This window comes from Rhodotorula graminis, assembly GCF_001329695.1.
Source record: "Rhodotorula graminis WP1 unplaced genomic scaffold RHOBAscaffold_4, whole genome shotgun sequence".
Lineage (NCBI taxonomy): Eukaryota > Fungi > Basidiomycota > Microbotryomycetes > Sporidiobolales > Sporidiobolaceae > Rhodotorula > Rhodotorula graminis.
The window spans coordinates 1371663-1390771 of record NW_017264931.1 but is presented as its reverse complement, the minus strand read 5'-3'; the positions used below and the strand labels follow the sequence as shown (position 1 = coordinate 1390771).

The window sequence follows — 19109 nt, the reverse complement described above, 5'->3', positions numbered from 1 at the left end:
GCACGTTCGCCTCCAACCGAGACCGCCTGGTGCGTCACCCTTCTCCTCTTCTCGTCGAGCGCTCGTCGGCGCGCGTCATCAGCCTCCTCGCCTGCAGGCTACTGACTGTCTCGTCTCCACAGCTTCAGCAGACTCGCTGCTGCGCCCTGTCCGAGCGAGCGACCACCGTCGAGCCAGGCCCGACCTCTCGTTCCCCTTCCCCCTCCCACCTCGTGTTCGCTCCGCCTCTCGCCAAATGTCCCACCTCTACGACCTCGACGGCGACGGCTACTACGACACGGCCACCTATGACGGCAGCACCGGCTATTACGAGGACCCGTACGCCTACTCGGACGTCGGCGGACTCGGCGGCGGCATCTACGACGACTACGGCAGGCACTCGAGCGGGTACGAGGGCGTGGGCGAGATGTGGGGCTACGGCGACGCGTACCCGGACCTGTACGACTACACGTCGTTCGTCGACGAAACGATGGGCCTGTACGACGCGTGGGGCGACGACAGCTGGGACCAGGGCCAGTACGCGCTCGCCGACCTCATGGTGCGTCCTCCTCCTTCTCTCTCTCTCTAGCACACGAAAGCGGCTGACTCACTCGTCTTCCGTCTGCAGCACTTTCAGCACCAGCTCGAGCTCGACTACGCCCTCGACGAGTCGGAGCGCCTGCGCCGGTGGGAGGAGCGCCTCGCGTGGGAGCAGTTGAGCGACGCCGAGCGCGGCCTGCGCTACAGCGAATACGCGTCGATGGGCGCGCTCGGGACGCTCGGGCTCGCGAGCGGGTGGTGGGGGAGGAGGTACGGCGGCGTGAGCCATGACCTGAGCTACCTGCGCCAGGTGCCGGTCCAGCGAGGACTGTTCGCGCCGCAGTACCGCTCGTCCTTCTCTCGCTTCCCTTGTGCGTCCCGCCTCTCGTCTCGTCTCGTCTCCTGCGTCCTGTCACGTCTGCTGCGTCCTGTCGACGCGCGACACTGACCTGATCGTCGACCCGCAGCTCTCGCCCGCCAGTACTCGCCCTACTTCTCGCCGCAGCGCCTGCGCGCGTTCGGCGGCGCCGCCGGCAGCAGGATGGCGCTCGGCGGCGTCGGAGGCATGCCCATTAACCCGAGGTCGAGCGCGCCGTACCACTCGCAGCGGCTGTCGCTGTCGAGCGGGCCCGGGCTGAGCTTGCGCGAGCAGGAGCTCAGGAGCCGGCTCCGAGTCGCCGAGATGAGGGGTGCGTCCTCGATCACCTTTCCCTTCCCGACTCAGCCTGTGACTGACTTTAGCTTCTTGTCCTCCTCGAGCAACAGCGTCCCTTACCGGTCTCGCGCCCGCCCAACGCGCGAGAGCGCTCGACGACGCCCGCCAGCTTCGCGCCCAGCTCAACGCCGAGTCGCGCGCCGCACGCTCTATCGACCGTGCCGAGCGACGCTCAGACGCCGTACTTGCGGCGCAGGAAGTCGAGGCGGAGCGGGCCGCGCTGCGCGACGAGGTCGAGGAGCAGAGGGGGATCGCAAGACTCGAGCGGGCAGCGGGCGACCTCATCAGGCCCATGCTCGGCGGCTACGGCGCGGGTCCGTCCCTCCTCTCTCTTCGTCTCTCTCTCCCCTGAGCGTACGAGCACTGACGAGCCGCATCCTCCAGGCGCAGGATACGGTCAGGGCGGAGGAGGCGCGTTCTACTGAGGTGGACGGCCGACTGTAGCGGCGCGACGCTTGCAGAATGCAGAGAACGAGTGAACGACAGGATAAACCGGCTTCTCGAGCAACGAGAGCCTGACTGCAACTCGACAAAGGGAGAGCCTCAACTTGGGAAGGTCAAATTTGAGCAGCTCTTTCCTCCTTCCTCTCCTGCTGCTCGGCGTTGCGGAGAGCGCGAGATACACCTTGCACCGAGACCGAAAGACAAAGAGAGAGAGGCGCTACAGAGCTGAACAACGGCACGGACCCGACCACCGCTCCTCCTCGAGGCTCGATCTCACTTCTCCGACTTCGAGTCCCAGTCGACGATGTCCTCCTCCGTGTGATACCTCGGCAGGGACTCGCCCATCTGCTGCCCCGCCGAGCGCTGCGCCTCGTCCTCGGCCTCTGCCTCTGCCTCGCCCTCCCTCTCGGCGAGCGCCGCTGCCGCCCTGAGCGCGCGCTGCAGCTCGTCGACGTGCAGCTCGAGCCGATGGATCTCGGCCGGCGCGAGGCTCTGCCGACGAGACGGCTCCTCGCTCACGCGCGAGAGGCGCCGCTCGCCGCCGTCGCTGCCGTAGCGCGCACGGGCCTCGGCGAGCGGCTGCGGCAGCGGCTGCAGCGGCGGCTCGGGCGGCGCGCGAGCGGGCTGGCTCTGCGGCGGCATCGGCTGCGCCATCTTCTCGTCGAAGCTGCTGCTGCGCGTGTCGGTGCTGCGCATCGAGTCGCTGCGAGCGTAGCTCGTCGTGCGCGCGACGCCCTTGGCGGCGAGGCGGGCGAGGCTGCGCGCGTGAGCGGCCGGGCAGCAGAACCGGCGCATGAGGCGGTACAGGCGGGCGAGGACCCAGAAGAGGGCGAGGACGAGGGGGACGGCGAGGATGGCGAAGACGATGATGAGGCCCGCCGTGACGCTCGTCATGCCGCTGCTGCTGCGTGAGCCAGAGTAGTAGGCCCTACAGAGAGACGACAATCAGGCCGAGTTTCGAAAGAGAAGGACTGGAAGAGAAGAGAGAGAGAGAGAGAGGACGCACGTGCATCCGGAAAGCTCCCTTTGAGGAACGGCGATGAGGCTCGAGTTGGTGTCGCTCGTCTTGCCCTCAGAATCTTCGAGGCGCACAAAGTAGCGCTCGCCCTCGGGAAGCGTCGGCGCCCACGAGACGTTGCCGCTCGTCGCGTAGAACGAGCCGATGACGGTGAGGAGGGACGAGTCGTTGGCGCGGTGTGCGGTGAGGCTGAGCGGCGGGCGGGACCCGGCGTAGCTGAACGACAGGGCGTCGCACGAGTAGTTGAGCGTCGAGCGGTAGGTGACGCCTTGGCCGGTCGGCGAGAAAGTCGAGGCGTCGTAGACGAGGGAGAGGGAGGGAAGTTGTCGGTGGACGAGCAAGGTCGGGAGGGCGGTCGCCGACGCGACGCCGAGCGCGAACGGCACGAGTAGGTGCATCGAGGTCGAGGTCGTGCTGTGCGCGTAGACGAGAGGAAGGAGGGGGACGCCGAACGGCGAGAGAGGTCACCTTGCCAGCCTCCTCGTCGTCCCGTCCCGGCCAGTCGAGAACGGGATGGGCCGGGAGAGGGGGAGCGACTCGCCTCCCTGCGGACGGGTCGCTGACGAGGCGACGTCCCGACCATGGATTGGCGGCGAGAAGACGCGGTAGCGAGACGAGGGCCGCATCGAGACGAGGAGCGCGAGGAGGAAGGGAGGGAAGGCATCTCGAGGCGCTGCGGCGAGGTCGCCATCGAGTCCCGCGATGAACGATGTCCGCGTTGCGACTCGACTGTACAAACCCTCCACCAGCCCCGCCCGTCTATTCCTGCGCAGTCGCGACGAGCTTCTTCTTGAGCTCCTCGACCTGCTCGAGCACGGCGCGACGACTCGTGCCGCCCTTGGCGTCGCGGCGCTCGACGCTCGTCTCGAAGTTGAACACGTCGTGCACGTCGTCGCCAAAGTGCGGCGAGACCGACTTGAACTGCTCGAGCGTGAGCTCCGAGAGAGGGACGCCGGCCTCCTCCGAAAGGCGGATGCACGAGCCCGAGATGTGGTGCGTCTCGCGGAAGGGAATCTGCATGCAGAAGAGAGTGTCAATGACGACTCTTATCATGGGGCGACGAGTCGTCCCTGGCGCTCGAGGGAAAAGAGGCGAAGTGGGCGAGGGAGGAAGAGGACGCACCCCACGGCGGACGAGGTACTCGGCCAGGTCGGTCGCGAGCATGTCGGGCGTCAAGCTCTTCTTCATGTTCTCGGGGAAGACCTGCAGGAGAGGCGACGCGTCAGGTACGGCAGCTAGAAGAAGGATGGCGACGCCGGCGAGCGCACGAGCCGCTCGAGGGAAAGGGCTCGTCGACGCACCTTGAGGGTCGAGATGACACCCTGGAGGATGCGCAGGCTCTTGCCGACCGTCTCGGCGGCGTCGAACATGGGCTCCTGCGACTCCTGGAGGTCCTTGTTGTAGGTCGCCGGGAGGCCCTTGAGCGTCGTGAGGAAGCCGGCGAGCTGCATCAAGGATACTGAGAGTCAGTGAGACGCACCAAGAGTATGGGAGGGACGATGAGGAGAGCCCGAGGCCGAAATAGGGAGAGGTTGAGGAGAGGCACGAAGAGGGAAGAGAAAGTCGAGGCGCACCTGGCCGACCGTGCGCCCGCTCTTGCCACGAAGAAGCTCGCACGCGTCCGGGTTCTTCTTCTGCGGCATGATCGACGAGCCGGTGCTGCACGAGAGGGCGCAACCGGCATGAGCGCCGTCTCTCGCGGACCGCGCCGGCCGTAAGAGGAAGAGGGAGGAGGGCGCACCTGTAAGCATCGCCGCAGACGACCCAGCTGAACTCGCTCGACGAGTAGATGATGAGGTCCTCGGCGAGGCGCGAGATGTGGACCATGAGGAGGGAGCACGCAAAGAGGTACTCGGCGACAAAGTCGCGGTCGGCGACCGACTGTGGGCGAGAGGTCGTGCGTGAGTCGCGACGACCCGGGTGCCCGGCTCGATCCTCACGAGATAGAGAGAGGTATAGGGCGGCGAGGAGGAAGCGCGGACGCACCTGCATCGAGTTGCCGCCGATCGAGTTGAAGCCAAGCTCGGAGCGGAGGAGCTCGCGGTCGACGCAAAAGGGGTTGCCGGCGAGGGCGCCCGAGCCGAGAGGAAGGGTCGAGACACGACTGCGACGGGTGCGAGGCTTCAGTTGATGGACGCTGGCGGTCGCGCGAGGCGAGAGAGGACGACTCACGGAAGGAGGTCACGGAAACGGTCGAGGTCGCCGGCGAACGAGTGAGCGTGGGCGAGAAGGAAGTGCGAGAAGCGGATAGGTTGCGCGCGCTGTCGGTCTCGAGCGTCAGTGACAAGGCGAGCGCACGAGGAGGAGACGGGAGAGAAGGCTGGGCGCACCTGAAGGTGGGTGAACCCGGCGGCGAGGTGGTCGATCCACTCCTCGGCCTTGACCGACAGGATACCGACGACGCCCTGGATCCACTCAATGTCCTTCTTGACCTCCTGCATGAGCCACAGGCGCATGTCGGTCGCGACCTGGTCGTTCCGGCTGCGGCCCGTGTGCAGCTTGCCGCCGATCTCCTTGCCGATGACCTCGCTCAGGCGACGCTCGTTGGCCGTGTGGATGTCCTCGTCGTCCTGCTTGATCTCGAACGAGCCGTTCTCCCACTCGTGCTGGACCTGGTCGAGGCCGCGGTGGATCTCGGACAGCTCGTGCGCCGTGAGGATGGGCGGCTCGGTCTTGGACAGGGCGAGCGCGTACGCCTTGGACCCTGCGACGTCGACGGCGTAGAGCGCCTTGTCGTACGAGAGGCACTGGTTGAACTCCCACATCCTGGGCGAGGCAAACGACGGCGAGGAGGAAGCGGAGGATGGGGGAGGGAGAGACGGCATCACGGCGGTCAGCTCGGTTCGGGACTCGAGGAGTATCAAGGACCGGCGCAGACGTACAAAGGGTCGGTGCCCGTGGTGAAGCGGCCGCCCCAGAGCTTCTTGGCCTGCGAGGTTGGCGACGAGGGAAGAGGGTCAGTCCTTGGTCGACAGGGGCAGGACAGAGGCTTGTGGGACGCACCATCTGCTCAGCCATAGTGTACGAGTCTGTCGGTCGAAAGGGAAGGAGAAAGAAGGTCAGTTCGAGGTGTTCTGGCGCTTCGGAGTGAGGGCGCGGCGGGAGGAGTCAAGGACCCCGTCCTTGCCAGCGGCTGTGCCCGCCGCTGTGCCAGCCCTGCACAAAGTCCCACCAGACTGTGTGCACCATCACAGGCTTGTCCAGAGGGGCGCAGGTGAGGTGACGAGCTAACGGAGGACGGGCAGCTGGGGCGGCGATAGGAGATGGGGGAGAGGGGAGGCGAGACCGAGAGCTCGCGCGACAGCCTGCGCTGGCTTCCATGGCCCATCGGGAGCTCGTTGAGCTGGAACGAGAGCTCACCTGGTCGATAGGTGTCGTGGACGAGGAGGAGAGTTCTCTCGTCCGGCGGCCGCCGCCGTCCGCTCGCTCGCTCGGGGTAATCGAGCCGGTGCAGGAACAGCGTGTTTAGGTGCTTCCAGGTCTCTCAGATCGGCTCTGCGCTCGCTCAGAGCTGCGCGCGAGGTGCGACTTGGAGACGAGACACAGGAAAAAGGACGGCGTCTCGTCCACAGCTCTCTGGGCTTTGTGCGCTCGGCAGTTGCTCTTGCAGTACGTGGAGCACACTCTAGAGTGGACTCAAGCGCGCATTGAGAGAGTGCGAGAGGTTCGAGGAAGACGGTCGCGGCCGGCGCGAGGCGGTTCGTCTCCCTCGACAAGCTCCCGCCTCTCGTCGCTGGCCGCCAGACTGCAGAGCGAGTCTACCGCCAGAGCCTGCAGGCCTCTCCCTCCACCCCGACGCGCAGGTCGCGCCCCCCCACCTCGTCGTCCGCCTCGCCCGCCATGCTCGACAGCTACGTCCCCGACACGCGCTGCTTCTTCCCCGACAAGGACCTCGGCTGGATCGCCGCGCGCCTCACCGCCAAGTCGGTCGACGGCGACACCGTCAAGCTCGACTTTGTCGACGACAACGCCAAGGTGAGCCCGCCGTCCGCTCCTCCAACGACGAGGCGACGCGGCGCGAGCACTGCCCCTCGTCCGCACGGCCACCGGTGGGGTTGGGCAGCAGTGCGCAGGGTCTGGTCGGTACTGTGACGGTGGATGGGCCGCCGACCCGACGCGTCGAGCGTGTTGTCCGCCGGCGGCGTTGGTCCTCCCAGCCCCACGACGAGCAGTTGGAGCCGCCCGGCTCGCCTCACTTCGCCTGCGCCTGAAGGGCAGCATGGCGGCAGCAGAGGTGTCTGTGGCACAGTTTGGTCCTTCCTGGTCCCGGTTCACACTCGGCGCCGTCCAGGCGTCTTTCCGCAACCCGCACTGCCCCACCCTCTTGCACACGCACGAGCGCTGAACCTCCTTTCGCGTTCGCGCGTCCCTTGCTCCCGCAGGAGCGCACCGTCACCACGACCCTGAGCGCCTTGTCGTCGTCCTCGCCGCCAGATGTGCTCCCGCCGTTGCGCAACCCGCCCGTCCTCGAGGGCACCGAGGACCTCACCAACCTCTCCTACCTCAACGAGCCTTCCGGTGCGCTCCTGCTCCCTCCTACGTCCTGTCTCGAGAGGGCGAACCTGACCCGCTCGCCGAGACCCACAGTCCTGCACACGATCCTCCACCGCTACTCGCTCCGGTCCATCTACACCTACTCGGGCATCGTCCTCGTCGCCGTCAACCCGTTCACGTCCCTGTCGGGCGTCTATGAGCACTCGGTCGTCCAGGCGTACGCCTCGCGCCGCAAGGGCGAGCTCGAGCCCCACCTGTTCGCCATCGCCGAGGAGGCCTACCGCTGCATGGTCGGCACGGCGGGCGAGCCCGGCGGCAACCAGACCATCATCGTCAGCGGCGAGTCGGGTGCCGGCAAGACCGTGTCGGCCAAGTACATCATGCGCTACTTCGCCACGGTCGACGACCCGCACAAGCCCGGCAAGAAGAAGGTGCGCCCAAGTTCACCTCTTCCCCGTCCCCCTCGAGCTCTCTCTCAGTATCGGACACTGATGGGTCGTCTGGCTCGTCCACACAGTCGACGTCGAGCGGCATGAGCGAGGTCGAGGAGCAGATTCTCGCGACCAACCCGATCATGGAGGCGTTCGGCAACGCCAAAACGACCCGCAACGACAACTCGTCGCGCTTCGGCAAGTACATCGAGGTCCGTCCTCTCACTCTTTCTCTTGTCGTCCCACGAGCGCTGTGATTGACGAGCGCTTGCCTCCCTCCAGATCCTGTTCGACGGCTCGCAGACCATCGTCGGCGCCCGCATCCGCACCTACCTCCTCGAGCGGTCACGCCTCGTGTACCAGCCCGAGACGGAGCGCAACTACCACATCTTCTACCAGCTCCTCGCCGGCGCGCCCTCATCGGAGCGCAAGGCGCTCGGCCTCGACTCGGCGTCGACGTTCACGTTCGTCAACCAGGGCGGCGCGCCCCAGATCGCCGGCGTCGACGACGCAGAAGAGTTTGCCGTCACGCAGAAGGCCCTGTCGACGGTCGGTATCCCTGTCGAGCGCCAGTGGCACATCTTCAAGCTCCTCGCGGCCCTGCTCCACCTCGGCAACATGGAGATCCGCTCGACCCGCACCGACGCGCTCCTCGACGACGACGACAAGGGCCTCACGATGGCGACTCAGCTCCTCGGCATCGACAAGTCCGAGTTCAAGAAGTGGATCCTCAAGAAGCAGATCGTGACCCGCACCGACAAGATCGTCACGAGCCTCAACGCGGCGCAGGCCAACGTCGTCAAGGACTCGGTCGCCAAGCACATCTACGCTTCCCTGTTCGACTGGCTCGTCGCGGTCGTCAACGAGAGCCTGACCAACGACCAGGTCGAGGGCTCGGTCAAGAACTTTATCGGCGTCCTCGTGCGTCCCCTCGTCCTCTCCTTGCCTCGTCATGACGACGTGCGGCAGCTCACCCCCGATGGCCCGACCTGCAGGACATCTACGGCTTCGAGCACTTCAAGAGGAACAGCTTTGAGCAGTTCTGCATCAACTACGCCAACGAGAAGCTGCAGCAGGAGGTGCGTCCTGTCCCCCTCCCTCTTCTCCTCGGCCTTGCCGCAGAAGGACGCCGCTCATTCGTGCACATGCGCCCCTTTCGCAGTTCAACGCGCACGTGTTCAAGCTCGAGCAGGAGGAGTACGTGCGCGAGCAGATCGACTGGACCTTCATCGACTACGCCGACAACCAGCCGACGATCGACCTGATCGAGGGCAAGCTCGGCATCCTGTCGCTCCTCGACGAGGAGTCGCGCCTCCCGTCGGGCTCGGACGCCAACTTCCTCCAGAAGCTCCACTCGACCGTCGGCGCCAAGCCCGAGAACGCCAAGGTGTTCAAGAAGCCGCGGTTCGGCAACAACGCGTTCACGGTCGCGCACTACGCGCTCGACGTCACGTACGAGGCCGAGGGCTTCCTCGAGAAGAACCGCGACGCCGTCCCGGACGAGCACGTCGCCCTCCTCGCGTCGACGAGCAACGCGTTCCTCAAGGAGGTCCTCGACCGCGCCGACGCGACCAAGGCCGCCGTCGCCGAGGCCGAGGCGGCGACGGCCGCCGCAAAGCGCGCGAGCACGATCGGCGGGCCCGGCGGCGCAGCAGGCGCAGGCGGGCCCAAGCGTCTCGGCGGCGTCGGCGGCATCGGCGGCGTTGGCGGCGGGTCGGCGCGCAAGCCGACGCTCGGCAGCATCTTCAAGGGCTCGCTCATCAGCCTCATGGACACGATCGACTCGACCAACGCCCACTACATCCGCTGCATCAAGCCCAACGAGGCCAAGCAGGCGTGGGAGTACGACCCGCCCATGGTCCTCGGCCAGCTGCGAGCGTGCGGCGTCCTCGAGACGATCAAGATCTCGTGCGCCGGTTACCCGACGAGGTGGAAGTTCGACGAGTTTGCCGACCGGTGCGTCCCAGCTTGATCCCTCCCTCGTCCCTGTCGTCCGATCCGCCCGTCGTCGCAGCCTGTCCTGACTCTCGCCGCCTCTCCTCTCGCCTACCCGCAGCTACTACATGCTCGTCCCGTCGTCCCAGTGGCAGCAGACGTCGGACATGCGCGCCCTGTGCTCGTCGATCCTGTCGTCGGCCGTCTCGGAGCCCGACAAGTACCAGGTCGGCCTCACCAAGATCTTCTTTCGCGCCGGCCTCCTCGCCCGGTTCGAGCAGCTGCGTCACGCCCGCCTCGGCGAGCTCACGACCCTCATCCAGAAGCACGTCCGCCGCTTCCTCGCCGAGCGCGACTACGGCCGCGTGCGCCGCATGATCACGGGCGTCCAGTGCATCGCTCGGGCCAACGCCGCCAAGCGCCTCGCCCAGGACGCTCGTCGCGAGCGAGCCGCCGTCATGATCCAGAAGGCGGCACGAGGGTTCCTCGAGCGCGTCAAGTACGAGCGGGCGAGGAAGGCCGTCGTCGCCGTGCAGGCTCGTGCGTCCCCCTCCCTCTCGCTCTTCCTTCTCGGGCCATACCTCTCTCTCTCGGCCTGTCGCTCACTCTTTCTCTCTCACGCAGTTGCTCGAGGGCTGCACATCCGGGCCACGTTCAAGGAGGAGCTGCGCGTGCAGGCGGCGGTCCGGCTCCAGTCGTTGCTGCGGGGCGCGTGCGTCCTCTTCTCTCTCTTCCTCTCCCTCCTCCCTCCTCCCCGAGCCGACCCTGACGAGCAGCATTCGCGCCCACAGCATCGCTCGACAGCTGTACACGCGCGACCGGCGGCGAGTCGTCCTCCTCCAGTCGTGCGTCCGCCGGCGGCAGGCCAAGCAGCAGCTCAAGACGCTCAAGACCGAGGCGCGCTCGGCGACGCACTTCAAGGAGGTCACGTACAAGCTCGAGAACAAGGTCGTCGAGCTCACGCAGACGCTCCAGACCCGCACGGCCGACAACCGCTCGCTCCAGGGCAAGCTGCGCGCTCTCGAGCAGCAGGTCCAGAGCTGGCAGGCCAAGCACGACGACGCCGACAGCCGAGCACGCTCCCTGCAAGCCGAGGTCAACAAGCCGACCGTCGCCCTGCCCGAGTTCGAGGCGTTGTCGCAGCAGAAGAAGGACCTCGACGCGCGCCTCGACGAGTCGCTCAAGAAACTCGCCGAGCAGGACGCCGAGATCGACCGCCTCCACGCCGAGTTCCTCAAGGAGAAGGCCGAGCTCGAGAAGCAGCACGAGTCGCTCAAGGCGTCGCTCGCCGCAGCCAGCGACGACTCGGCGACCGTCTCGACCCTCCGCCAGGAGATCGCCTCGCTCCGCGAGCAGCTCTCGCGCCAGGTCGCCATCAACAACGCCGCCGCCAAGGTGCCGAGGCCCGACGCCGGCAACTTCCAGATGGCGACGGGCCAGCGCGGTCCCGCCGTCGTCGCCAACGGCGCCACCCCTGTCGAGAACGGTCACGCGGCCCTGCCCGCCGTCCCGGCAGGTGTCGCCGCCGCCGCCGCCGCCCTTTCGGCGCCGCAGGGCGGCGCCAAGCGCCGCGTGCGCCGGTACAGCGACGAGGGCGGCGCGACGAGCACCAACGCGCCGTCGTCGGTCAGCCCGATCCCGGAGCACGACCGGTGGGAGACGTCGCCTCGGCCCGTCTCGATGGCGTTCCCGCAAGAGCCCGGCACGAGGCGGCTCGCAGGCGGGCCCGGCGGCAAGGGCTACCTGCCCGACGTGTACGACGACCCGGCCGAGGAGATCATGCGCCTGCTCGAGGAGGAGCAGCCGCTCGACGAGGACGTCCTGTTCAGCATCATCCGCCACCTCAAGATCCCTGCGCCCAACCTGTCGAGCCCGCCGTCGCCCAAGGAGGTCCTGTTCCCGGCCCACCTCATCTCGCTCGTCACGAACGAGATGTGGAAGTACGGCATGATGCGCGAGAGCGAGCGCTTCCTCGCCAACGTCATGCAGACGGTCCAGCAGCACGTCATGGTGCGTCCCTTCTTCCTCCATGCCCTCTCTTTCGCGCGTCGTCCGATCCTCGAGGACTAACCCTCTCTCGTCGTGCGCGCAGGGCTACACTGGCGACGAGGTCATCGTGCCGGGCATCTTCTGGCTCTCGAACGTGCACGAGATCCTGTCGTTCGTGTGCATCGCCGAGAGCGACATCCTGCAGGGCATCGGCCCCGGCGGCGAGGGCATCGGCCGCGACTACGACTGGGACGACTACGAGCGCCTCGTCACGATCGTCAAGCACGACCTCGACAGCCTCGAGTACAACATCTACCACACGTGGATGCAGGAGACCAAGAAGCGCCTGCACAAGATGGTCATCCCGGCCCTCATCGAGTCGCAGTCGCTGCCGGGCTTCGTCACGTCCGACTCGGGCGGCGGCCGGCTGTTCAACCGGCTCGTCGGCGGCAGCAACCAGGCGCCCGCCTTCAGCATGGACGACATCCTCAACCTCCTCAACAAGGTGTGGAAGAGCCTCAAGTCGTACTATGTCGAGCACTCGGTCGTGCAGCAGGCCATCACCGAGCTCCTCAAACTCATCGGCGTCACGAGCTTCAACGACCTCCTCATGCGGCGCAATTTCTCGTCGTGGAAGCGCGCCATGCAGATCCAGTAGTGCGTCGCGCTCTCGTCTCTCTATCGGCGTTCGTCTAGACGGGCGCGAGACCTGACCCGCACCTTCCCCTCGCCCTCTCTTCTCCCTCCTCCTCGCCTCTCTCCCCCTCCTCTCGTCCGGCCCTCTCTCTCTCGTGCGCTCGCAGCAACATCACTCGCCTCGAGGAGTGGTGCAAGGCGCACGACATGCCCGAGGGCACGCTCCAGCTCGAGCACCTCATGCAGGCGACCAAGCTCCTCCAGCTCAAGAAGGCGTCCCTCGCCGACATCGAGATCATCTTTGACGGTGCGCCTGCTCGTCCTCATTCCCATCCTCCTCTCGATCGCCTACTGACGTTCCTCGTCGACCGCAGTGTGCTGGATGCTCACGCCGACCCAGATCCAGAAGCTCGTCGCCAACTGTGCGTCGAGCAGCCTCTCGCCCTTCCTCGACCGACTCGACCGACTCTGACTCTCTCGACTGCCTACAGACTACGTCGCCGACTACGAGAACCCGATCTCGCCCGAGATCCTGCGCGCCGTCAACGGTCGTGTCGTCGCCGGCGACAAGAACGACCACCTGCTCCTCCCACCCGAGGTCCGTCTCGCGCCGCGCCCGCCCAATCCTGTATCGTCACTGAAGCTCTCTCACCCATGCAGGTTGAGGAGGCCGGTGGCTACGAGACGCCGCTGCCGCGCGAGGTGACCGGCATCGAGACGGTCCGTCCTTTTTCTCTCTCTTGAGCGTTTCCTCTCTCTCCGAGCGCAACCTGACTCTGCTCGCCATCTCGCTGCAGTACATCCCGGCGTGGTTGAGCGCGCCGCACCTGCGACAGCTCGTGCAGCTCGTCGCGTCCCTCTAGAAGTAGTCGTCCCCCCTCGTCCCTTCGTCTTTATCCGGCGCCTCGCTCCATCAGTTCCTTGGCATCGTCCCCTTTCGCGAGGCATGCCTCAGTGCGCTCCTGTGTGTACCCCCCGCAATGTCACTCGTCGTTCTCGTCTCGTCGTCGTCGTCGTCGTCACCGTCGGGCGACTCGGTGGACCTTGCGGCGAGAGTGGAGGCGAGAGGCTCGAGGTCGGGACGAGCGGCGGCAGAGAGGGATCGGCAGCACTGGTGTGCGGGCGTGAGAGCTTTAAATGTTCGGCTTTCGCGCTTGCGTGAGCGCATTCGACGGCGAGCGGAGGTCGAGTGGAGGCCCGAGGCGACTTCATCAGAAGCTCGGCTTTCCCCTCATTCTGTCCCCCTCGTTTCGCACCAGACGAGCTCTGCTTTGCTTCCCTACGCTCTCCACCCTGGTATCCACGCCCACCGTCCACCGCCAGCACCCCTCAGCCAGTCCTCGTCCTTTCTCGCCAACCGCCATGTCGCCCTCGATTGTCCCGCCTGCCGGCATCGCGACGGGCTTGATGCGCCTCACGTGGGCTCCTGAGCAGGTGCGCACCGACTTCTCTGCCTCTTTCCGCGCCAGTAGGACCTGCTGCCACCCAGAGCTGACCTTGCGCCCTCTCTCTCTGTCTCCGCTCCCCGCCCTCTCGCAGACGCCCGACGACCAGGCCTTCGAGCTCATGCGCACGGCCATCCAGGCTGGATCCACTTCGTTCAACAGCGGCTACTTCTACGGCAACGCGCCCGCCGTCACCGCCAACTTGAAGCTCCTGTCGCGCTTCTTCGACGCGCACCCGGACCTCGTCGACAAGGTCTACATCTCGGTCAAAGGCGGCCTCGGCGAGGGCATGACGCCCAACGCCGACGTCGACTTCCTGCGCAATCAGGTCAAGGAGGTCAACTCGATCCTCAAGCACCGCAAGATGGACCTGTTCGAGATGGCGAGGGTCGACAAGGCGACCGGCATCGAGCAGGTGCGTCCTGTCGTCAAGGTCACGTAAAGCCTCGAGGACTGTCATTGACTCTTCTCGATGTTGCGCGCAGACCATGAAGAACCTCCTCATCTTGCGCGACGAGGGCCTGTTCCGCGACATCGGCCTCTCCGAGTGCGTCCACAGCCTCTCGTCACATTCACGAGCGGCATCTCTAACCCTTTAGCCTTACACAGGGTGTCCGCCGAGACGATTCGCAAGGCCGCCGCTGTCGGGCCTGTCGCCGCCGTCGAGGTCGAGTACTCGCCTTTCGCGCTCGAGATCGAGGAGAACGGCGTTCTCGCGACCTGCAAAGAGCTCGGCGTCCCCATCATCGCGTACAGGTGCGCCTAGACTGTCCTCCCTTCACCCTACTCCTCCAGGAAACGGCCCTGACGGCCTCGATTGTCGACGCAGCCCTCTCGGCGCCGGCTTCCTCGGCGCCAACTGGAAGAGCAAGGACGACCTGCCCGAGGGCGACATGCGCCGTCACTTCGACAAGTTCTCGGACGAGCACTTTGAGCACAACATGCAGCTCGTGCGCAAGCTCACGTCAATCGCCGAGAAGAAGGGCGTCACGCCGGCGCAGCTCTCGATCGCCTGGGTCCGTGCACAAGGCGCCGTGCCTCTGCCTGGCTCGGTACGTCTTCTCGTTCTTCCTCGTCATTCACCCCGTTCTCTTCTGACCTGTCTCGCCCCCCTTCCCCTACCTCTCCTCCCGCCTCTCTCTTCCCCTCTCTTCTTCTTCTTCCCTTCTCTCTCTTCCCCCTTCTCTCTTCTACCTCTTTCGTCCTATCCAGACCAACCCGGAGCGCGTCAAGCAGGCCATCGAGGCGGGCAAGATCGAGCTGTCCAAGGACGAGCTTGACGAGATCCGCAAGGTCATCGACAGCGTCGAGGTCAAGGGCGTTCGTTACGCCAAGAACCCGCACATGCAGGCGATGCTCTTTGGCTAGACGCTCTCGGGCGAGTGTAGCAGTGTGTCCTGCAGTCGAATCGAGCAGTTTCAGTTCTCTAGGCCGATGTCGACCTTCTCAAGTTGCTCCGCTCGGACCTCTCTTTCTGCGGCTTCTTCTCGCTTCGCTTTCGGCGTCGCCGCACGTTCCGAGTGCTCGCGGCCGGGCGCAGACGCCTACGGCGTGCTTGCGCTCCCCTGTCCGGCGAAAGCCTCTTTGCCGGTTCGTGCGTCGTCCTCGTACGGACTCTCCGGCCCTTTGCCGCTCGGGGCGGTTGCCCTCTCCCGCTCTGCCTTCTGCGCTTCTGCCCTGCGTCCTCTTGCTGCCGCTGCCTCTCCAGCGTGTCTCGAGACAACGTCGTCGGAAACTCGGTGCGCTCGCCTTCCTCCGTCCTCGGCCTCGTCCCTTTCGCCGTGCGGCTCTCGGCCTTCCCGCACTGACTTTGAGCTCTCCTCAGGACGCTGGGGGAACCTGGGAGGAACATGTGCTCGCCGCCGTCGCTGCAGGGGTCGCGCGCAACCCCGAGCAAGAAGCCCAAATCGTCAAGAACGGCGAGACGCTGCGCAGGTCGCACGCTGTCGCACGCTTCAACGCCCTGGACGAGCTCCAACAAGAGCATGCCTTGCGCAACCTCAAAAAATGGCGCGATGGACTCGTCGCCGGAACGGTCAAGCAGGTGCGTGCGCCTTTTTCGCTCTCTCTCCTTTCCTCGCATGATGTATTGACCCATTCCGAGCTCGTCCTGCAGGGTCGGTGGGACAAAATGATGCCGAGCGACGAGAGGGCCAGGGAGCTGGCCCGTTTGAGGGGCGTGCGCTGCAGGGAGAGGAAGGTTCGTCCGTCTCTTCCTTTCGTCCTACCTCCGTTACTGACGACGCCCGGTCCATTGCGTTCAACAGAGAGCTGCCGCGGCGGCCGGTGTCGCTCAAGCTCCCCACGCCGCTCACTCGACCAACGCTCACCCGCAACGCGACCAACCTCGTCGGCCTCGCCTCATCCTGCCCAAACGACCTGCCAGTAGCGTGCCGTCGCCCGACTACGACGTCGACTGGGACTCTTGGCTCCGTCCGCCGCCCTCGACGTCCGCGCACGAGCCCCTCCTCCCCGACACCGCGCAGGGTTTCGCCGGCCCCCCTCCCCCTACCCAGTACCCTCCCTACCACTCGACCACGATGCACTCGACCGCGATGCACTCGTACCCGCACGCCGCCGACGACTACTGCACCGGGTGCAACATCTGGCCCACCGCCCTCCCCTCGTTCGGCAACGTCGCCCCGTCGCCGGCGCCTTTTCACCCCGGCGCTCGCGAGTACGGCGCGCCTGGGCCGCACGTGTTCGACCCGCAGCCGCAGTACCCGGGGTCTGGGCACGAGTGGAGGTGAAACGGTCGAGGCGACCGACGTCGCAGCGATGCGGCGAGGGTCTGTGCGTCTCGACACGCGCTTTGTTTAGCTCTCTGTGTCTCTCAGCAACACTCCTCTCGTGCCTGCCCGATAGTGAGAGCCTTGAAAGAAGTGCAGTCCTGCTCGAGCACTCTCGTCGAGAGAGCCTGCCACGTCCTTCGTCGGCAACTCGGCCTTCTCAAGTTGCCACTCCTCGTCCCCTCTCGCGCGAGAAGGCCAGACGCAGCCGCCCTGACATGCCCTCTTGCACGTGCACTCTCTTTCTCGACGAGTCTAGGCGTACAGAGCGTCGGACAAGCTCTGTGGCGAACTCTCGAGAACTCTCGCGACTCGAAAGACAGTGGCCGGGAGGGGTGAGGAGGCGAAGCGGAATAGCTGGCGCGTTGCAAGTAAAACTAGTACGGACAGAGTGCGAGGGAAGGCAATGACGATGGGTACAAGCCGATGGGAGGGGAGGGGAGAGGAGAGAAGGAGAGAGGAAGTGCAAGGGGGACAAGCGGGAGAGGTACAAAAGCGCTGAGCGGGACGCCGACCGCCACAGCCCTGGACGACGGCGAGAGGGCACGACGACGCTCCTCACGCCGCACCGACGACGCGCTGCTGCTGCTGCGCCCGGCTCGACGACGAGCGCAGCCCTGCGCCGGGGCGACGGCCGGCGACGGGCACGGGGACCTGCTGCTGCGTGCGGGCGTAGCGCGCCTGCTGGGCGTACGGCATGTACGAGGGCGCGCTGTAGGACGGGGCGCGAGTCGAGGCCGGGGCAGGGCGAGCGCGGTCGAGGTCGAGGTCGAGGTCGAGGTCGTCCTCCTCCTCCGAGCCATCGTCCTCCTCGCTGTAGGGCTCGACCTCCTCCTTGTCCGCTCCCGGTCCGCCTCCTGCGAGAGCCGCAGCCGCACTCGGCGCGCTCGTGATCCTCCTGTGGTTCCTCCCCTTGTCGAGCGCGCCCCCTCCTCCACCTGCGCCCGCCGACGACGCCGCCGCCGCCGCCTCAGCGTCGCCCTCCCACCCGAGCGCCTTGACGGCGCCCTTGGCCGTGCCCTTGACGGCCCACCCGACGAGCGCGCGCGGGACCGTGACGGGCCACAGCGCGTACCACGCGACGCCGTGCCGCTCGCGCTCGTCGTCGCGGCGGTGCGCGTACGCCGGCGTCGCGAGGTACACGACGAGGTGCTTGACGACGCTGCCGAGGACGGCGGCTGCGTTGCCGAGGGCGGGCGAGCGCTTGGCGGCGGCGGTCGAACGCGAGGCGACGACGTCGCGCAGGGCGACGAGCTCTTGGTCCTGCGCCTGGAACGCGAGGCACAGCTCGTCGACGGCGCCGGCGAGGGCGCTCAGGCGCTCGGTCGACGAGAGCTGGGCGTGCTGCGTCTCGAGCGTCTGGCGGCGCAGCTGGCGCTGGAGCGGCGTCAAGGTCGACGACAGGGACGACGAGAGCGACTCGAACGTCGACAGCGGGACCGAGGTGCGCGAAAGCTGCGAGCGCGGTCGAGAAGACTGTGAGCCGGACTGGAAGGGCTCTAAAGAGAAAGCGCGAGGTGACGCACCTGCGAGAGCTCCTTTTCGAGGCGGTCGACACGTTGCTGAAGCTGGTGGACGCGCGACGACGGGTAGTGCACGACCTCCTGGTGGTACAGCGAGTCTGTGTACGTGCAACGAGTCAGTCACCGGACCTCAAGGATAAAGAGGGGCGAGGAACGCGGACGCACTGTGCTTGACGAGCTTGACAAAGTGCAGAACGGGCTTGACCGAGCTCGCGATGGCGAAGAGGCCGATCAGGAACCGGTTGATGAAGCGGTCCGGGTCGCTCAGGAGGCCCCGGGCGTAATGGAGGAGCGAGGCGCCGACGACGGGCACGAGGAAGGTCGACCACAGGGCCATGAGCTCGTTGCGGCGCAGGGCTTGGGCCGACTCGGCGCGGCGGGCGACGACTTGCGGGTCCTCGTCCGAGTCGGGCGCACCGGGCTCGATGCCGACGGGGAGGACGGAGCGCGCGTACGAGGCGTAGTAGAGCTCCCACGGCACTGCGAGGGCGGGGGAACGAGACGTGAGTGAGTGCTCTCTCGGCGCACGAGACGAGAGGACGAGGGCGACGGACCCTTGATGAGCTGGTAAAGGTAGAATACGACGAGGGCGAGGATGATGGCGTCGCTCCAGTGCTCTGCGCGGCCGTGCACGACGGCGCCGAGCGAGGGGAGGCCGACGAGGAAGAGCGGGAGGTGGTGCCACCCGGAGGCGCGCTCGGCGTCGGCGTAAGCCTGGAAGGCGTCGTCCGTGTCGAACAGGTCGTCGTCCTTGGGCGGCTGCACGCCCGTGGCCCGGTGCGCTGCGCCACCTCGCCTGGCCGTGGTGCCCCGCCGCGAGGTCGAGCGGGCGTCGTCGCTGTCGAGGCTGTCGTCCGGGTCGTCGCCGCGGGCGCTGCGCCTGCTCGAGCGGCGGCGCATGGGCTGAGCCGAGGGCCGCTGCTGGGGTGCCGCGGGGCGCGAGTCGGCGCGAGGTGCGGCCGAGGTCGAGGTCGAGGAGGAGGGGCGAGGTGCGGTCGAGGAGGAGGCGGGAGGCGAGTGGGCGTAGCCCTTGAGCGGGTCGAACGAGGCGACCGACTCGGTGGCGGTGGCAGTAGCTGCAGTCGAGGGTGCGGCCGTGTTGGTGGCCATGTCGCGTGCCGAGGTCGTCGTCGTCGAGTGCGGGAAGTGTGGGACGAGGAGCGGGCTGGCT

The 19109-nt window shown here is 66.6% G+C and overlaps 6 protein-coding genes across 6 annotated transcripts; 3 read left to right on the top strand and 3 right to left on the bottom strand.

The window, feature by feature from the left end:
- Positions 1-235: 235 nt before the first annotated feature.
- RHOBADRAFT_42959 (uncharacterized protein) lies at positions 236-1659 on the top strand (the record flags this gene model as incomplete). The annotated part of the gene is made up of 5 exons (XM_018414141.1): positions 236-538; positions 608-890; positions 987-1208; positions 1285-1548; positions 1619-1659. The coding sequence occupies 5 exons, from the start codon at positions 236-238 to the stop codon at positions 1657-1659; spliced, it is 1113 nt and encodes a 370-aa protein (XP_018272664.1).
- A 292-nt stretch (positions 1660-1951) lies between these two features.
- RHOBADRAFT_42958 (uncharacterized protein) lies at positions 1952-3094 on the bottom strand (the record flags this gene model as incomplete). The annotated part of the gene is made up of 2 exons (XM_018414140.1): positions 1952-2606; positions 2685-3094. The coding sequence occupies 2 exons, from the start codon at positions 3092-3094 to the stop codon at positions 1952-1954; spliced, it is 1065 nt and encodes a 354-aa protein (XP_018272663.1).
- Positions 3095-3342: 248 nt separating this feature from the next.
- Positions 3343-5728, bottom strand: RHOBADRAFT_66238 (uncharacterized protein). The gene is made up of 10 exons (XM_018418904.1): positions 5700-5728; positions 5579-5625; positions 5027-5462; positions 4869-4957; positions 4683-4800; positions 4438-4577; positions 4271-4355; positions 3998-4141; positions 3819-3899; positions 3343-3710 (listed from the first exon to the last, which is right to left on the bottom strand). Exons 1-10 carry the CDS (start codon positions 5712-5714, stop codon positions 3456-3458), a joined length of 1410 nt encoding a protein of 469 aa, XP_018272662.1. The 5' UTR covers positions 5715-5728; the 3' UTR covers positions 3343-3455.
- Positions 5729-6536: 808 nt separating this feature from the next.
- RHOBADRAFT_12865 (uncharacterized protein) lies at positions 6537-13044 on the top strand (the record flags this gene model as incomplete). The annotated part of the gene is made up of 18 exons (XM_018412111.1): positions 6537-6671; positions 7079-7214; positions 7284-7480; positions 7514-7621; positions 7708-7833; positions 7904-8542; positions 8617-8700; positions 8784-9577; positions 9678-10096; positions 10181-10268; positions 10348-11032; positions 11111-11566; positions 11649-12202; positions 12349-12488; positions 12556-12603; positions 12673-12779; positions 12842-12901; positions 12979-13044. 18 exons carry the CDS (start codon positions 6537-6539, stop codon positions 13042-13044), a joined length of 4842 nt encoding a protein of 1613 aa, XP_018272661.1.
- Positions 13045-13438: 394 nt separating this feature from the next.
- Positions 13439-15059, top strand: RHOBADRAFT_25693 (uncharacterized protein). Its single transcript, XM_018412707.1, has 6 exons — positions 13439-13615; positions 13721-14041; positions 14112-14173; positions 14236-14382; positions 14456-14678; positions 14839-15059. Exons 1-6 carry the CDS (start codon positions 13544-13546, stop codon positions 14992-14994), a joined length of 981 nt encoding a protein of 326 aa, XP_018272660.1. The 5' UTR covers positions 13439-13543; the 3' UTR covers positions 14995-15059.
- Positions 15060-16751: 1692 nt separating this feature from the next.
- RHOBADRAFT_52594 (uncharacterized protein) lies at positions 16752-19048 on the bottom strand (the record flags this gene model as incomplete). The annotated part of the gene is made up of 4 exons (XM_018416418.1): positions 16752-17870; positions 17942-18036; positions 18104-18418; positions 18493-19048. The coding sequence occupies 4 exons, from the start codon at positions 19046-19048 to the stop codon at positions 16974-16976; spliced, it is 1863 nt and encodes a 620-aa protein (XP_018272659.1). The 3' UTR covers positions 16752-16973.
- Positions 19049-19109: the final 61 nt, after the last annotated feature.

What these genes read in the sequence shown, in the direction of transcription:
- RHOBADRAFT_66238 (XM_018418904.1), bottom strand. An exon ending in CCGGGTTCACCCACCTTCAG is followed by an intron (nt 4,958 to 5,026) that starts GTGCGCCCAGCC and finishes CGAGACCGACAG; the next exon opens with CGCGCGCAACCTATCCGCTT. An exon ending in GCGGGCGCACGGTCGGCCAG is followed by an intron (nt 4,142 to 4,270) that starts GTGCGCCTCGAC and finishes TCCTTGATGCAG; the next exon opens with CTCGCCGGCTTCCTCACGAC.
- RHOBADRAFT_25693 (XM_018412707.1), top strand. Translation starts at nt 13,544, where the DNA reads ATGTCGCCCTCGATTGTCCCGCCTGCCGGCATCGCGACGGGCTTGATG. An exon ending in AGGCGACCGGCATCGAGCAG is followed by an intron (nt 14,042 to 14,111) that starts GTGCGTCCTGTC and finishes TGTTGCGCGCAG; the next exon opens with ACCATGAAGAACCTCCTCAT. An exon ending in CGCGACATCGGCCTCTCCGA is followed by an intron (nt 14,174 to 14,235) that starts GTGCGTCCACAG and finishes AGCCTTACACAG; the next exon opens with GGTGTCCGCCGAGACGATTC.